Below are 19,909 nucleotides of genomic sequence, written 5' to 3' on the forward strand. Positions count from 1 at the left end.
TTGTAATCATTCGATTAAAATTAAACGAACAATATTTTAAAATAGTATTTTTATCTAATAAAAATAATAAAATATATTTAAAATATAAATCGTTCAATTTTAATCAGATTACAAATGTCCTAACTGAAAGACAATATGCATTTTAATCAATGGCGAAGTCAATTTAAAAGTAAGGTGATTAAACCGTTGCTTTAGGCATGTACAATTTGGTATTTATAATTTGTTCACCCTCATAATTTTATTCTCTCATAACTTGTTCACCCTCACACATTGTCTTAAACTGACCATTTATAATAGTTCTTTGAAAAATTGCGGATTAAGAATTTCAGAATAATACCCAGAAAATTAAAAAGTTATTACAATCTCAACAATTAATTTTCTCTATTCGAGATATATTACTCTAACCTAGATCTCTCACCTTAGAACCACTTACTTCCTCCTTGTTTGCTTACCTGCCCCCAAATACCTTACCAGAAGCTAGGATTTGATAATGTATTTTACACTACTAAAAACTAGAATCCAGTAAAAAGTCAGAAACATGAACACATATGGGGATGGATGAACAATCACGCACAATTATTCTAAGACAAGCCTTTAAATACACATAAATAAAAATATAATCATTTCCAAATAAAATATCCATCACACTGTTAAAATGAAAGAAAAAAAAGTTGATAGATATTTATCTGTTATATTGGTTTAGATTGCTTGTTTTTCTCAATTACTAAGGGTATGAATACTGGTGGTACTATTTTTTAGCATTATTTTTGCACAATGAAATAAATAAAAAATGCAAAAGAAGCTCATGTTGCAAAACAATGCCAAACTACTATGCCATTATAAACTCTTGACCTTGTAATATCTTTAGACAACCTACTATATGAAAACTCTACTTGGTTCAAGAATATATTTAGATGCCCTTTTTTCAAGGCACTGCAACTTCTTCTGTATCCTTCATACATGGATAAGTTTAAACAAATAAAACAATGACAATTTTGTAAGGTCAAGATCAACTATTTTTATCTTACATTACATAGTGACCATCTGAAAGTTTCTGTTTTACTTGGACTGGACATGGTCTTAGTTTGAACCAAATCCTCTTCAAAACTTCAGGCTTGAATATGTTGAAAGATCACCAATAAAAAAGAATATAGCTATAGTCTATACGGTTGAATCTATGGGATAGCATCCAAGAACTCTAAGAAATGTGGCAAATTCCTGTAGGAACATACAATGGTTTTAGTCTAGAGACAGATACACATGAAAAAAATTATCTAGTTTTTTCGCTTCCCCTCAGATTTTTCAAAAGGGAAGTCTAAGGAGATCAGTGTTATCGATGATGGGGTGACGGACCATGGCAGAAAGCCAAAATCCGCCATATAACACCATGGTGCCGCCATCCTTCACAAATTGGCCATGGCGGTTGTTAAAAAATCTGCCATCACAATCCATCATGACCAATATTTGAGAAAACTGAAGGAGATCAAATCAAAAGGAAGCAATAAAAGAAAGAATTCCAACCATAAAATAAGATGTCAAAGAACAAACCTGAAGATGTCCTAAAGCGGTTTGTGCTCGAGGCTCAGTCATAGACGCCTCAAAATCAATATAGAAAAGGTAATCAAAGTACCTATCTCAAAGTGGAATAAAGAAATGTTATTGTTTGCATCAGCATGAGAAACACATTATTTAAGAAACCTAAGTTTTAACACCGCCAAAATTAAAGAAAAGCTAGCTTGATCAGTAATGTGATGTTAATTGTTACAGTGTTTACAAATGAAAAGGGAAAATAACTCACTTGGCAGTACCAGTGTTGGAGCCATCAACAACTCTTAGTGGCCGGTTTCTTTGTGGCCGACTTTCAATCTGATTTCATAGTACAAAACATTAAAATCTTCTTTTAATCATCATCTATTGAGCTAGGCTAACAAAAGAAAGACTTTTCATGAGAATATGAGATACCTTGCTTAAATTTATGTCCCTCAATGCAAATACTGCTAAAGCCTTAAACAGCACTCCAGGACCTTCATTAAGTGTAAACACAATGCTAGTCTGAAAATAATGAATGATTAGTTTAGTTCATTAGAATCTAGGAGCATATGATTTATGGTAGAATAGAGTCAAGGTTCAAAAGGAGTTTTCACCTTAAAGGGCTTATTGGCTTTTGGAATTATTGGATCTCTTGCGAGCACAAGATAACGACTGATGATTTCAGAATCGTCCTGTAAATGACATTTTAACCAGCACAAGATCATTTCTTATTTACGGTAATATAAAGGCATAACATTAGACCTTTCATTGAGAAGTTTGTGTAAAAAATAATTACTATAACATAGTTGATAGACTTTATTTTATGTACATTAAATACATAACAATTTTTTTTGTATTCATAACTAATTTCTGTCTAACAGATCTCTGGCATTTGGAAGGAAATAGCACTCTGATAATTGAAGATTCTTTGAAAATGATTGGTGAGGGGTTTTACCTGGATTCTTTCCTCGAGTACACAAAGCCCGTAGATTTCGGCAGCTCGGTTGCTTGCAATGGCGCCAGTATCATACAGACCATTTGAAGCTACAATCTAGTCTCTCGAGCCCATTAAGGAAAACAAAATTATTTCTCTACTAAAATGTTAGACAAACTTACAGTCAAATGGTAGATGGATTACCTGAGCAGCACCAGCTGTATCATCAACATTTTCTCTTGCAACACCTAATTTATTCAGGAAATCGTCGCTTAAATCAAGTGCCTGCAGGAAAAAAGGCTTTCAATTTTTCACAGATCTAATGTGACTTATACATTTTTTTTAAATAGCCAATATTATAATTAGTTGTTAATTTTTTGAAATAGCCAATGTGATTTATACATATTCAGGTATTACATAATGTTTCTTATGTTGTATAGGATTAAATTCCACAACTAATAGTCTGATTTCAGTAAAAGAATATAAGTTTGAAGTCACCGCATGTAAAAAAGTAGCCAGAAATGATGAAGACTGACCTGAGAATGGCTTAAAACACGTTTAAGGTACTCTTTTCGGACACCAGGCAGAGCTAGAAGGGAGAAGTTAGTAGCCAACTGCACCTCACCAACAATGTGAAGCCTATGGCGAAGAAGTAAATCATAGTTCCGATGAATGCTTCCACCAGATGTATTTTCAATAGGAAGGACAACTTTGTCAGTCAGCCACAACTCAACAGCCTGTCACAATTTTTCAAAACAAAAATAGGAAAAAGTACTTAGAAGCTTATATATGTTCATAGAAAAGTTCAATCAGAAAACTTTCGAAAAAAGTTGAGATGCATATGCTAGTTCCATCTTCTATGAGAAGCTTTTAGTTAATAAACTTACAGTTATTGCAAAATTATTTCAATATTCCATTTTCTGTAAGTACTTCTTTAGAAGTTTGTCCAGTCTCGCAGTATGTTAATTAAAACCCATGTTGTCAATTGTGAATTGCAGAAAATAGAGGTTTGTTATGCAGCTACACGGACAAATATGACACCATAAAGGAAATAAATAGTAGTATATTGAGATGCAAAATGAAAATAAATTCTTATAACATAATTATTAAGAATATTACATAGTTATATGAAGTCTAAAAGCTTAAAACCTTAAAAGCTTCTTCAAAATCACTGCATGAGACTGTTTCACAATTAGGGTAAGCTTTAACTGCAGCTTCCTCGCTGAATGATCCTGGTAGCCCCTAAATCAGTAATCCAGGCATAAATGATGAAGTAATGAACCGTGGGGATCAAATCATACAGTGGCAAACATCACTCACACATACTGTGATCATACCTTATATGATATTCGTACTTTGGCACGATTATCAGAAGCAGCCACAATATCAGATATGGATAAGGGCCCTACAATTAGAAACAAAAACAGTTGTTGTGAAGCCTTGGATTTGACAGTAAAACTCATCACAAATATAAAATGGAAATGCATAAGGTCAAACAACAATGCGCAATAAGATCGCAAAAAAAAAACCGAATGCATGACTTTCTAAATGATTACAACTAGTCTGATCATAACAGCATAGCTCTTAAAATGCTTTGATAAGCGGTCTTTCAAGATGCATTTTAACTTCTGATGAATAATGTTTTCCGGTATTCAAAATCATGAAAATGTACTAGCTGAATGAAAGACCAAAAGACAATTAGCAAAAGATGGTTGCATAAAAAACTTAATCAAATCAACAGATATGATTCTTAATCTATATTTGATAATAACATAATCCTGTCAACAAGTTCCTTCCTTAACCAAAAGATTGGACTATCAAGTGGTCAATGAGTTCTAGTTTAAAACGAATCATTCGGGAGAATGCGAGTTCGAATCCTAGCTGGAACAATCATTGGCAAGACTTTACTCACTGCTCATCAGAACTCCGGATTACCAACGCCCCTTCCCTTAGGAGCTGGATGGTTAAGATAAAAAAAAAAAAAAAAAGAGGTTGCTTCCTTATATTAGCAAAAAAATAGAATAGAATAGAAGTTCCATCCTTTTGATACTTTAGCATCAAATGCTATTTTCTTTAGTCTACTCCTTTGCCAGCCAATGTTAAGAAAGTTCCCAATTTCAAATAAGTTCACTAGTGCAAAAAAACACAACTCCAAATCAAACCTTGTGCGTTCTATAATCTAGGGTAAAGTGTTGGTCTTTATATTTTCTCAGGTAACCGTAGTATTTTTTGGATATTTAAACAAAGTGGTAAACATCATTTTAAACTCACACAAACAACTACAAGATCTCGAACCCGAGACATGACATTCAACCTAACAAAATTGACATTTGTCAGTTGAGTTAAGTTAGGTACAGACTCAGCTGGCTATAGTATACTCCTTGCAATGATTGACATCATAATAACATAAGCCACAGTGACATCAAGTTCAAGAACTACTATGTAATCAACCATGGTCTTGCAAGTTGTCACAAAATGTGTGCAAGAAGTTCAATTAACCATTTGAAATAAATCTAAAAAGGCAAAAAACAAAATTTATTAATTCAAGAATATAAATCAAGCAATCCAAAAAAGGAATAAACTAAATCCACTATATAGTCAAATGAATATTCAATTGTAAAAAACTTTGTAAATAGGTTCCTTAAATAGTACTCCTAAAGTAATCTTGAAAAAAGTGAATTGTAGACAAAAACAAAAAATAGAAGATGAAGAAAAAAAAAAAACCCACTTGGAAGAGAGCCCAAATCCTTATGCAATCCATGGGAGACATCACCCATTTGACTTTGATTGTGATTAACCACATGCATCATTATGTTGGTTTTCTTCAATGTAAAAGCACTGTGTCTTTTCCTCAAATTTTGATAACCAAGTTGAGAACTTGTTGTGAGCTTTGGTACAATAAGAGATGCCATAGCAAGTGAAGAATAATTAAGGTCAATGATTCTTCACAAATACATTACAAAAAATTTGAAGTATGAGAAATGGATAAAGGAAAACCCAAAAATGGAAACTTTTTTGGGGAAGAAACTTCCGCAGTGTATGTTATGGGAAAGTTACAAATGATGACTACAATAAAAATGATTATATTATTAAATAATAAATAATAATTAAAAGGTTTAAATAATTTTTTTGTAATTTATTTTTTAATTTATATTTATTTTAATCATTTGTTTTTTATAAATAATGTATTTTTCTCTTTTGTATCATAACTCTTTTGAAGAATTGTATGTTTATTGTTATGAATTATTGAGATCGTATTATTGATCATTTTAAAGTTAAGTGTAGAATATTATTAAGAATGAGAGGTTAATACACTAAAATCTAAAATATGATAAATGTCATTCATTTCAAATAATTTACATATATTTTAAAACATAAAACAAGATTTTGTCAAGTGCAAATCTATTACAGAGTTAAATTGATGTTTTTTTTAAAAAAAAACAAATATTAGATACATATTTAAAATTGTTAGAAAAGATATCAAAGACAAAATATTGTTATAAATTTTATTGTGATTGTGACAAGAACTAAAATACACCACTTATAAAAAATAAATGATTAAAATAAAGATAAATAACTGAAATGAATATTAGATAAAATATAAATGACCAAAATTATATTTAAGCCTAATTAAAAAAGGGCTATTGTAAAAAAAATAATTAAAAAAGGTTAAATAAGTTTTGTTTTATAAATATACGGTATTTCATTTTTAATATCTCTAAAAAATTTCTTCTAACTATGGTCTCTCAAATATCTCAAGTTAGCAATTTTGATCCTTACTTTTAAATGAATTCACATGTATCATATGATTTTTTGAATATTTTTTTTGCATGTATGTCTAAAATATTATAAAATTATCTCCCACAAAAAAAAAATTAACAAAGATTAATTAAATATGATTTTTTTTAAGCTTTTAATGTTTAAAATTTCATATTTAATTTACCTTTCATAAAAAAAAAATCTACTTTTTTTTTGTTGAGAATTCTTATAATGTTTTAAACATATCAACAAAAAATCATTCAAAGTTTCAAATGATACACATGAATTAACTTAAAAATATAGACCAAAATTGTTGATAGAAAATATTTAAATAACCATTGTTTGAAGTTTTATTTTTTGTCTTATGTTTGAAGACATTTTTTATAAAGACCAAAAATGAAACATAATATATTTATAAAGACCAAAAACTTATTTATCCCTTAAAAAAAAATTAGCCGGGAGATTCAAATGCGAATCCAAATAATATCCAAATCGAGAGCAAAATGAGAATGTAGGAGGAAAGTTTGCAAAAGTAAAAAAAACTACAAAAAAAAGATAGTGTTTAATCATTTAAATTAATAGAATACATAAATACAATATAAATTCAATCATTTAAATTAATAGAATACATAAATACAATATAAATTCAAAGCTGCTAAAACCAAAAAGAATAAATTGAAATCTGCAAACAAATTTACTATATTCACATTAATAATAGCATAAAACGAGAACAATACACAAAACAATATGACTACAAATACGATAAAATTTAAATATGACTACAACATTGTCTCTCTGAATCAAACGAACATCAATAAGACCGAAAAATCAAATAGCGTTGCACCATGTCGACAAACAAAACGTTGAATTTTAATGACCAAATCACACAAAAACATGAAAGAAAAATTAAAATTATAAATAGAAATTACTTATTTAAATAAAATGAAAAAATAACTTAAAAGGGAAATTTCAAACCAAAAATTAATCTTATACGAAGAAAAAAAAACAAACCTAAAAATATTTAGAACAGCTACGGCTAACTTTTATAATTTATTTGTACAAAAAATATTAATACCAAAGAAAAAAATGATACCACAAAAAAATTTATTTATTCCCCATTAGAAAAAAGAATGCATCCTCTTTTATGGACTCAATTTTCTCACAACCAAATATTATGTAAGAGATAATTCCATAGAAAATTAAATTCTAAAATTTAGCCATGCTCTATTTAATATGTTTTTTTTAATTAAACTAATTAGTATATTGAAAGTTTATATATTTGTCTAACACAATTGGAGGTGAAATTAATGTATTAGACGATTAGTCAAAAGTAGAAATAAATAAAGGAGGAGTTAAGACGTGATGTACGTGTTTCCAATTTGATCATATATTTTGGTTGAGCCTATTTAAATAAAAGGAAAATTCTAAAATAGACGGCAGAAAAGTATTTGAAAAAATATTTAAAATACCGATAGCTATAATTGTCTTCTAGAAATATATATTAATAGTTACTTTCATTTGTAGAATGAAATAACGATTTAAATTATAGTTATTAATTTGATAAAATAGTATATTTTATATTAAACTAACACAATTAAATTATCGTTTTAATTATTTACAAAGAGAAAAAAAATTATAAATTATTATTTTTATAAATTATATTTCAAAAATATTATAATTTTTAATAACTTTCAAATATTAGTCAATAATATATTATTTATAAAAATAATTCACCGTAAAATTTAGATATAATGATATAGTCCATTCGTAAACCCAAACAATTTTGATGTTTAGGGTCCAAATGTTACAATGTGGTTTAAACAATCAAACTAACTATGTTTTAGAAAAAAGTACACATTAATATTAGAGGTGATAGATAGTTAGAGTTAGCTTTTAGGAGGATTAGTTTGTCAACTCTCCTCTTACTTATGCCTTTATTTGATATATTTTCACATTTTATCGATACAGAATTTATTTTCAGTTTAAATAATTTTTCTCTTCTATTACCTCTATCAAGATTTTTAATATAATATTAGAGAATACCTATTAATTTATCATTGTTAAACTTTTAAAAGATGGTTCAACAACCCCATAGACACCAATGAGTAGAAGAGAAGGAAGAAAAGTGTGGAGAAATACAAAATTCACATCTTTAAGAAAGTGTAGAAGATTTCTTTAAAGTTTTAAAGCTTTAATCAACAATAAGATAAAAGAGCAAAATTGTTTCCAAGATAATAAAAAAATAACAAGGTGGTTCTGTTTATACAAAGAGTTTCGGTTTTTTTAATTATATAATGTCATCGATTGTAAACAAGACATAGACATTCGTGGCAATTTAAAGAAATCTTCTTCAACAAAAGCTCTCGGTAAGAAGTTGTAGTTTATCGGTTTAAAAATAATGGTTCTTAATGAAAAATTTAGGAGACGAACAAGAAAGATCAAGAAAAAAGATCCTAAAAATATTAAAGCAAAAAGTAAGATTAACAGGATTTCATTAGAATATATTTTGTCTCAAACAAAAACATATTTCTTTTTAAAAAAATTGGTGATAGTCTTTTTTTTAGAAAAGTCTAATGAACATTTTAGCTACTATCCATAAAAATATTAGATGATTTAGTGCAAAATTCTTATTTTTCAGCCGACGTATTTTCAATATTTTATATTCATTCGACTTATAGGTTTTCGACGTTTTATATTCTTTTCAACCGATGTATTTTTTGTTTTCAAAAAAGATTTAGATGATGTTATTTCCGACATTTATTTCTTAACATTTTTTAAGTTGAAAGTGTAATAAAAACATTCTAATTTTCCGGATATATTAGATGTAAAAGTTAGTGGAACTTAAATACAAAAGTTGATTAGAGTTGGTACTTAGATGATTAGTCTATTGAATCTCCATTTGTTCTATATATAAAGCATATCATATATTCCTTTGATATATTTTGAATCTATCAATATAAAACTTATTTTCAATTTCAATATTTTCTCTATTTAATAATTTATATCAATATTCCCAATAATTACCCAACACATTTTTCATTTAACTTTGCAATCACTTTGACCAAATATATGATAAAAAATTATGGTTAGTATATGCTTTTTTTTTATTTAAATAGATTATACATAGTAAATAATTACAATTTGCGTTATATTATAATCAAGAAATAAATCGATTTTTGTCTAAAAACACCGAATATGAATCTCATTTTTTAGAATATCAAAATTTCATCTTATTTTTTAAAATATCAAAGTTTCATCTTGAGAATAAATTAAAGCGTACGTCAAATGCTTTAATTATATGTATCATCAATGGTGTATCCAACCTTTTAGTCCTATAGGTTAATTTGTGGTTAGACTCCATGCTAAATTGGGGTGTTTTTATTTTGTTGTTGTTTTGATTTAGTTTTCACTAATTATATTGTTGCATTATAATTCTTGTACGGTTCTTGTTTTAGTCACATCTAACTTGTGCTTAAAATAGTTTCGTAATATGTTTATATTTTTTGCTTTTAGGAAAAAGTATATGGTGACCCTAGTAAAGGGGATTAGAAGAAATAAGACACTCTATATAGCAGCAATTAAAACTGAAGAATACAACCACAACACTTTGTCAAACATGAAAGGGATTGGTAATTCACACATTCAAACCAGTTGATTCAAAATCAAATAGAAGATAAAAGGATGATTTCAGCCTTTCAGGGAGTTAGGTGGGTAGATCCCACCCCACATATATTTTGTTGACTCCATAAAATCATTTTATTAATTCAAGGGTCTCTATCTAATTTTGGTTGGTTCGTGACACACCAACTACTAAAATAAATCAATTAACTTCCTCTAAGCTAGAAACTAATTTAATATTTCCATTATTTACAAAATTCTCACTTAGTTATATTTAGCTTAATTATCGATTTGACATCAATGGAAATGACTTTGTCTCCTCAATTCTGCTCGATTAATCAGGACAATCTCGTACTATTTTATATTTATCTCTATTTTTTTGTGGAGTTTAAAATTTGAGTATTTATTTATTCCTCTGATATATTGAATTTTCCCATCTCTATTATGCACGCATTTATATATATAAAATAAAAAAATTTAAAATTATATTTACTATAAATAATATAATAAAATAATAATTATTAAATAATATATAATACAATATTAAAATCATATTTTATGTAAAGAGTGTAATAAACTTTATAATATATATAAATATTAAATTAAATAAATTAAAATTTTAATAGCAAGATAGGTTCAGGGTGGATATTAACATTCTTAATTCCATCCTTGTGCTCGAGTCTTAATTTCATAGAAAGTCGAGTTGAGCCAAAATTTGTAAAACTTAAATGTGACATATACAAAAATTTAAGACATAAATTTAACATTTCTCACTACCAATCTCGATAATGGCCATAAAAAACAACAACAATTAGATGTGTTTAAAAGCAATTAATTTGCTACTACACTACAAATTATATATTACAAAAATATCTATTTTTAATCCCTCATAAAACATAGAGAGTTCATTTCAGTTCATAACCTGCAATGAGAAATAAGAAAATATCACTTTCTAATTTTAACTTTTTTGGGGCGATATTGTCCCAACGTAAATTATTTTAGGGACTTAAATGTTCTTAATTCTTGTATGAAATACAAGTGGATGTTTGAATGACAGTTAGAGTACCACATATATGTATCACGATTCATAAACATGAAAAAAAATCGGTTGAATGAAATAATTGATAGAATGATTAATCTAACTTTGTTTATTTTATAAGGGGCCAAAATTATTGTTTTTTATGTCAAAGATTAATCTATTCTCTATGTTTTCTGTGTGGAGTTAAATTAAATCTTTACTCTAAAATTAAAGGTTAGAATGTCTCTTTTAAAAGTTAAACTAACTTGTACTTTAAAAATATGTTAAGGAAAAAAAATTAATTAAGCTTTTATTAATAATCTCATTTAATATTTAATATTTATTTAAATATCATGCTTTAAGTGGAGAAAAAATCCGTGCCCCCACATGGCGTAATAATATTCGGATTAAGACGGGTGGGTGATATTTGATTTGTTTGAGTAATTTTTTTTTCATATATTTAATACAAAAATTTCAAAGATTTACAATAAGTATTAGAATTAAAGAGAATATGTTACTGGTGTATGTATATTATTTTGTCACATCACCTCAATCTTTATAATAGTTATCTTGAAATTGATTGTAACATAGAAAAATTATAACTTTCCAATACATATAATGTATGTATGTTAGAATAAAACTGTTTTACACTAATAATTAATGTATAATCTTTAAATTTATATATATTTTGAAATAAACAAAATATGTACAATATTTAACATTTAAAATTTGACCCCTCATTGAGTTGTCATGCCTATGAAACTGATCCATGTTCACATTTCATATCATAAAAAAAAATGTTTTGTCAATTTTAGAGTCGGATACATTTTCAATGAAGTTTGTGTTTACCAAATGATTTGACCACTTGGTCCTTTAGAGTGTCGTTACTCTTAGGCCTTAACACTTGAATTTGTGCTCAACATCCATGATGAGTACATGATGCCAATAAGTCAAACCAAATTAGAGGACATGAAGGGAAAATGAGACTCATTTGATCTAAAGATTGTATACCGATCGAAAACCTAAAAGCTAGAGGTTCGATTAGAGACAAATATTGACAACCATAAATAAAGAGCATGACATGTCCTCCATCTAGACTACCACAATCATTGGTTAAACATAAGGAATATTTAGTAGAGCCACACACCCAAATTATGGTTGGACTTGGTGCAAAAAAAAAAAAAAGACTCAACCCTAGAAAACGAGGCTAGTATAAAAGCTAAAGGATAAAGAGAGACAAATAAATTCACACATATCCAAAAAAATAATATGTTATCCCTAATTAGGATTTCAATGATTCTGACGATGACAATTACCTAATTTTGTGTAGTATATATATATATATATATATATATATATAAATATATATATATATATATATATATATATTTGGTTAGTCAGAAGAAGTAATAATATTTTGGTTTATTATGTATATAACCAATATTAAATGTGTAAAAGATTTCGACCAATGGCTCTTCATTGTAGTAGTATATAGTTGATGTTGATCAAATATTTTTTGGCACTATAAAGAATCAAACATGGAAAGTGTCTCATGGTTGACTTTACAACCACCATGACCTTACAATCAACTAGTTAAAAGATTTATTAATTGACTCCTATTTGAGAGTTGAGAGACATTGTATATTCACTTATTATTATTAAATTTAATTGGACTAAATCCAAAATATCCACTATCAAAGAATATTTTTACCATGATTTAAATAATTAAATAGTTAAAAATTACTTATAAAATTGATGATAATAATTGGTCAACAATGTCTGAAAATTAAACCGTTTTTTACCGTGACTAAACCTAGAATTTTTGTATATTTCTGAAATAAAATTTTATTTAAACCAATTTATAAATAATTTTACAAATATAATTTTCATAACACAAAGTCACAATCGCATTTAAAATGTAATGAGGTATAGTCTTGCTGCCGTCGCGATCTAGTGGTCCAAAATGGTTGGTGTAAGTCATAACAACTTAATTAATAGTATTTATATGTACCCAAAGCTATGGACATTGAGTCTCTATCAAGACCCTATATTTCGCTTCATTGAAGGCATCCATGCACATGAAATTCCAAAAACAACCTCACCATCTTAATTTATTCGAGGCAATTATTTGTTGTTATTTGTAAGGTAGTTTGGAAATTTTGATTCACGAGTCCATTTGGTCGCCGTTACAATAAGGTAACATGTAATGCTTAGTTTTTTTTTGTTTTTTGTTTTTTTTTAAATTAAGAAGTATATTTTGAAAATGAGGAGCAAAATTAATTAATTTATTAATAGTTGCATATTCGTGGGAAAGTGGTCATTGGTCAAACACACATAGCACTATAGCCGGTTTGGTTTCGATGATTTAATTAATTATTCCAAACTATGCTTCTTCATATGCTTCAATTTTTTCAAAATAGAAAGAGACATATAGTAGTATATACCATCTAATTAGCTGGGAGAAATTAAGGTATGGAACCAATTGCTGGTGAATATTGATTTCTTTCTATATATACATGTTTTGTTTTAATTTGTTCTACATGCTTTTTTTTTCTTGAATGAATTTGTGTGAAGGATTTAAAGATGAACATGGTGATGAAGAAAGAAAGCAAGGTATTGGCGCGCCTCAATTTGAAGACATGGCTATGAATCATGGAAAATTAATTAGCAGCCATGTAGTTTGATTGAGCCGCGTCAATATCTTGTTTCCATCAACCAATCTCATCAATTTCTTAAACAAGGTATGTATATTGTAATTTCTTTTTTTCTTCTCTGTTTTTTTCTGTTAGTGTATCTCATAGATAACTATATTACAATAGTGTATTTGTAAAGGAATTAACAGTGAAATTCACACATAATAAGTGGAGAAAAACAACGTATTAATGATTTGAACATGCAACTTAGCATATTAAATATCCCTGCAATTCTTTACTATCTGAAGCACTTATGGGACAATATTTTTGTTCCCTTTATTTATGCAGAAAAACAAATTAAGCTCTTACTATATGTCTCCTTGTGTAAATGAATATAAATCTTTTCAATATATTAGCTTGAATTTATGGATAACATATACAGAAAGGATAATTCTGCAGGATGCAGAACATAAATTATAATCCCAAATTCTGGAGAATTCCAAATTTGGCAGGTGTGTATATATATATATATATTATATATATAAACATAAATAGCTAGTTTAATTAATAATGATATGACGAAAATGAATAGCTATTATATATGCATTAGTCTATAATAATACATATAAAAGTTGGCAGTAGGTAAATTTGGGTTGGGGTATTGGGTGATCATTGCACTAAATAATTATGATTATAAAATATTGTAGTATTGTCATGATAAGTATACATAATAAAAATAACGAATTCTATGATAATAAGATAGCATATAAAAATCAAGAGAAATGAGTTGTTCATGATATATTGATATGCAAGATTTTGTTGGCTATTTATAATCATTATACGAACATTCAACAACTCAAATTCCGAGTTTATATTTTCATTTTGATTTGTTTGAGATTAAAGATTAAATATTATCTTTTTTTTAAACTTCTCTCTATTCTCAATATCTCATTAGCACTTGTTCTAATTCGTCTTCCTTTAAACATTGAGACAACTCGATTATTCAATTCAACGAGTTATCTCCAAAATTAGGGAGAACCAATGTGTTAAAATAACACAAATTTTAAGTTATAAATAATAAATGATTGTCTTTGAGATATCAATATAATTTAAATGTTTTCATAATTATTTGTACACTATACATGATTTTCCACTGGGAAGTTAATAAAAAAATTGCAAGTAAATATAAATATAAATATAAATATATTATATATGGATATAGTTACGATGGATTGTGATTAATATACATGATGTCCAAATGAAAAAGAATGACAGAGACTGATTGTAGAGAGGGGACACGGCATAATTAATTAGGGGAATCATTCTTTTTCCACAACTTGAGAAACTAGCTCAAAATTTGAAGGTGCGATTTATAGTGGGACCCATTACCCGTTGTTTCGGTCTCCATTTTCTTTTTTATTATTATTGTTTTCAGAATTTAATTTATATATATTATTATTATTAATGTTTAATTTTTTCATATTACTTATAAAGTTATTGGTCATTCTTTACTAATTGTGTTAAATTAATTAATATATACAAATTAAACTCTTGTTTTGAAATATTTTAAAGTGTATTGAAAATATTTAGATACACCACATGTTACATTAATATATTTATATTCTTAAAATTATAGTAATGAAAGAAATAAAAAACATGAAAAAATAGAGAAAATTTTAACCCACTTCTCAACAAGATTACATAGTTTATATCTCATAAATTAATTGTGCCATTCATATTTTTTATTGTCAAGGATCAAACACGTCCACACAACGGGTAATTACGAGATTATAAATTGAATTTAAAAAGTGTATATTTTAATTATTTTCAAAAAACTACTATTATCAAAACTAAAATTTAAACCATCTAATATCAATTATAATATTATATAATTATTAACTATATAAATATATAGTCTCTTTAATAACAAATAATCTCAATTAAACGATCACACAATTATACACTGTACCATTTTTTCTTTAATAACAAGTAATTTCAATTAAATGGTCACGCTATGATTGTGTATTGTCAGTAATAACAAGGAATCTCGATTTATTGGTGTGCCCTCCATGCATGTTGCTAGACAGCAACAGGCCAGGCTCCAAATGTCTTGTCCCTTTAGTAATAATTACACTAACCCATACAACAACCAAAATAAAATGATGTTTATTTTCTTGCAAAGAGTTTGGTGAAATTGAATGAACTACAATCTTTTGAAAAATATAAGTATGAAATTAATTTAGTAGTGGAATAGTTAGAAACATGAGATACCAGACTTTCCTAAAAATAAAAATATTTGTTAACATTTATCCTAATTTATTGTAGGAGTAGAGATAGTGTCTTGAAGTGGTCAATATATTGATATTACATCTCAAAGACTTGAATACAATTTATCCTAATTTACTCATGCTTGTCTATTTATAAACGCTTGGATCAGTATAAATATAAATATAAATATAAATATAAATATAAATATAAATATAAATATAAATATAAATATAAATATAAATATAAATATAAATATAAATATAAATATAAATATAAATATAAATATAAATATAAATATAAATATAAATATAAATATAAATATAAATATAAATATAAATATAAATATAAATATAAATATAAATATAAATATAAATATAAATATAAATATAAATATAAATAATCTAAATTTTAGGACAAATATATCTTAATTTTTATTTATTTTGTGACCAAAGTGAGTATAATTTATGTTTACTAGAATATTCTATAGATATGTCATATGCATCAATATCAACACTCTTCCTTGACATGGACAAATACAACAAAGGGCAGACAATGGCCTTGGCATCTCCCATGTTATACTCTCTCATTCCCTAATTATAAGTCATCTTTAAAAAATAATCCTTAAATATAAGTCACTTTCTAATTTTCTTGACACATTTATTGTTGATTTTCTAAATATATCCATTACTAGAAATCAGAGAAGAACCACCCTAGCTCCTTAGTTACTTATGACTATGAGTCTCTTTGTTGGTCTTGTTCAAGACATAGAATGGTAGAATCAGTAGTTTAAAAAAGTAGTTATTGAAAAGAGGAAATATTTTGGAACGCGCTCTTAAAATTTAAGATAGTAATGTTAATTTAATTAGACTATAGTTTGACGATGTTGAAGAATTTAGTTGATAATTGGAAGAGAATAGTAGTAATTAATATGAGGTTTTAGAGTAAAGATTAAACTATATTACTTTCAAATTAGTTTATTACGAAAGAGTTATGGTTGTCTATTTATAGATGTAGAGTACATATTTTAGGTTTTCTTCACATTTTCAAATACAGATGTAGCAATGGTTTATTCTATGAACTACTCAAATATCTCAAATATTTCTAAATGTGCATCGTCACTTACCAAACACTCCATCCATCTCATTTGGATTGTGCACAACTTACATTGATTTGAATGATAAAATAAATTTCATTTAATAAAATAGTCATATTAATATCTCAAACCAATTATGAGGAAAATTTTACACAAAGAATTAACAAAATAAGATTGAGGGTGGAAGATGAAACAAACTAACACAAAGATAATTGATATCAAGGTTCAATAACTGACCTACACCTCAGGAAAAAAGGCAACTTTTCATCATCATATAGTATTTGAATATTTACTTATAATTAATTTTGTCTTTATAAAAAAAAAATTGATTTGTATACCATAAAATATGATTTTAATTAAGTTGCATAATAATGAAAATATTTAATCTTAATTTCATCATAATTTTTTGAATTAGTGGACAACATTTGAGCATAATAAGAAAACTAGAAAGCCTATATAATCAAACACTAATATGTTTCTAAGATGCTCTTTGGTATTACCCTTTACTATTTATTTTGCTCAACTTAGTTAGAATTAGAAGGAACTCAACCTTTTTATTTACAGTTTTTACTATTTATCATTCTTTGTGAAAGCCCAATTTTGATCAAGTGGGTTGAGTTCGCTACTGGCCCAAGACAGAATAACAAAAAGGCCTTAATCCGAACTAAAGGAGGAAGAAAAGTTCCAACAGCAAAAAAACTGAGGCTGACATTGTGCCCTATCACCTTTTTATTTTGTTATGTTGCAAAATTGTAAAACAAAATTGTGTGCAGTCGAACTCGATATTTCATTTTTTTTACATTCACTCACACCACAACCCAATTAGGAATGTACCGTGCACCCCCTCCATTTTATCTCTCACCCCCCTAGATTTTTTTATTGACCAATCTACCTTTTTTTATGTTATATAAAATTCCTCAACAAATTTACCAACCTCTTTCCTCACCTCTACTTTCAAAAGTTATCCCAAAAAATTTAACTATTCGAAAGTTTCAAACTTTCAAAATAATATGAGGTGAGTTTGAAACAATATTTTCGAAACTTTTGTTAAAAAACCAAACATTCGAAATGAAATTTTTCCAAAAAACAAAAACTTTCGAAACTTTGGTTGAAGATGAAAGTTTCGAAGCTTTAGTTTGCAGAAACTTTCGAAAGTTTTGTTAAATTCGAAACTTCCGAAACACAAACTTTCAGAACTTTTGTTGAAGATGAAAGTCCTAAACGTAAGTTTCCAGAACTTTCGAAGGTTTTCATCAATATGAAACTTCCGAAGTGAAACAAATTCAAAAGTTTTGAGAATTTCGAAACTTCTGAAATTTTCAAATTTTTTTAAATTTATTATTATTTATATTTATTACTATTTTTGAAATTAGGTATGAGTAGAGTTGAGGTTCCTGCTTCAAGAAATAGAATAGAATCTACAGACAAATTCATTATCGATCAGGTATTAATATTACTGATAATCCATCACGGATAAAATTTTTATTATAACTATATATTTGATGTTTTATTTGAAACATATTTTGTAGGTATTTCCTTCTCGAGAAGCTGTGTTTGAATGGGAAAAAACCATTGGAAGAGAAAATGGAATTTTAATTGTTACCATTCGTTCAGATAAAGCAACCGGAAAGAGGGGAAGAAAAGACAAATTGATTTTGGGATGCGAAAGAGGTGAAAGATATAAATCAAAATCAAAATCAACAATAACTTATTCTCATAAGGAAAATTGTCCGTTTACTCTCAGATGTATACCGTTAAGTGTCGGTGAAGGATGAAAAATTAAATAAACTTAACCTTAAACATAAATATAATTAAACATATATATAAATATACAATTAAATAAACTTAAACATAAATATAATTAAACATTTATATTAATATACAATTAATTAAATAAACTTAAACTTAAACTTAAACATAAATATAATTAAACATATATATAAATATACAATTAATTAAATAAACTTAAACATAAATAAACAAATAATTAAACATATATATAAATATACAATTAATTAAATAAACTTAAAAATAAATATAATTAAACATTTATATTAATATATACATAATTAAATAAACTTAAACATAAATATAATTAAATATTTATATAAATATACAATTAATTAAATAAACTTAAACATAAATAAACAAATAATTAAATATAAAAATAAATTAACATATACATCTCCTTCCCATAGCCTCAGAGCCACATGATGCTCATATTGTGTCAACACACGTGTCACCGTCGGTCCTCCGGGAAATCCGGTATGCTGATCCTGATCATCAATATCAGCAGCATCATCCGACTCATCAGCATCATGAGACTAATCAGCATGTGCAGAAGTATCATGAATATCATCAGCGGCATGCTGCATCTGTGGAGGCTGAGGGACATCCTCCTCCATATGTGCATGCTCAGTAGACTCAACATCATCGTCATGGACCTCCTCTTGTCTTCGACGACGCTGTCTAATTGGACGATTTGCTTCGTTGCGTCGTCTGTTTGACGCTGATGGTGGAATTCTTTCTACAGCATCACCTCTGTCACCTATCAAGTTGCGAATAATTTGGCCAAACGCACCTCTCATTTTAGGCACTGCAATATATCAATATATCAATATTAAAAACAAATGGAAAAATATTTAAAAAAACCCAAAAAAAATCATTTCAAAAGTATCAATGGATATGAAACTTTCGAAAAGTTTCGAAACTTTCACTGGATATGAAACTTTCGAAAAGTCTCGAAACTTTGCATGCATCTCAAAGTTTCGAAACTTGTTTTTTCGTAACTTTCAGAATGTTCGAAGATTTTACGTTTCGAAACTTCCGTATTGATCGAAACTTTTGAAAATTTGTACTTCGAAACTTTCAAGTTTAACGAAAGTTTCGAAATTTTGATATTTTCTGGAAAAAATATGTTTCGAAACTTTCATATTCAAATAAAGTTTCGAAAATTGACTTACTTTTTCACTTCGAATGTTTGAAAGATTCGAATTTTTAGTATGGTGGGAGGATCGAATATTTCAGAATTTCAAATAAACAGTGAAAAAAAGAAA

General features: G+C 27.3%; 1 protein-coding gene and 1 long non-coding RNA gene across 2 annotated transcripts; one reads left to right on the top strand and one right to left on the bottom strand.

Moving 5' to 3' along the window:
- Nucleotides 1-808: 808 nt before the first annotated feature.
- Nucleotides 809-5,516, bottom strand: LOC101510091 (arogenate dehydratase/prephenate dehydratase 1, chloroplastic-like). Its single transcript, XM_004487362.4, has 11 exons — nt 5,193-5,516; nt 3,802-3,869; nt 3,614-3,706; nt 3,001-3,201; nt 2,669-2,749; nt 2,486-2,581; nt 2,145-2,222; nt 1,963-2,052; nt 1,799-1,866; nt 1,549-1,630; nt 809-1,218 (listed from the first exon to the last, which is right to left on the bottom strand). Exons 1-11 carry the CDS (start codon nt 5,374-5,376, stop codon nt 1,162-1,164), a joined length of 1,098 nt encoding a protein of 365 aa, XP_004487419.1. The 5' UTR covers nt 5,377-5,516; the 3' UTR covers nt 809-1,161.
- A 7,548-nt stretch (nt 5,517-13,064) lies between these two features.
- Nucleotides 13,065-18,795, top strand: LOC105852334 (uncharacterized). Its single transcript, XR_001144174.3, has 3 exons — nt 13,065-13,600; nt 18,227-18,297; nt 18,383-18,795. It is a non-coding gene; the product is annotated as an uncharacterized lncRNA (long non-coding RNA).
- The last annotated feature ends 1,114 nt before the right edge of the window (nt 18,796-19,909 follow it).

The sequence above is a fragment of the Cicer arietinum genome, chromosome 1 (assembly GCF_000331145.2).
Source record: "Cicer arietinum cultivar CDC Frontier isolate Library 1 chromosome 1, Cicar.CDCFrontier_v2.0, whole genome shotgun sequence".
Taxonomy (NCBI): domain Eukaryota; kingdom Viridiplantae; phylum Streptophyta; class Magnoliopsida; order Fabales; family Fabaceae; genus Cicer; species Cicer arietinum.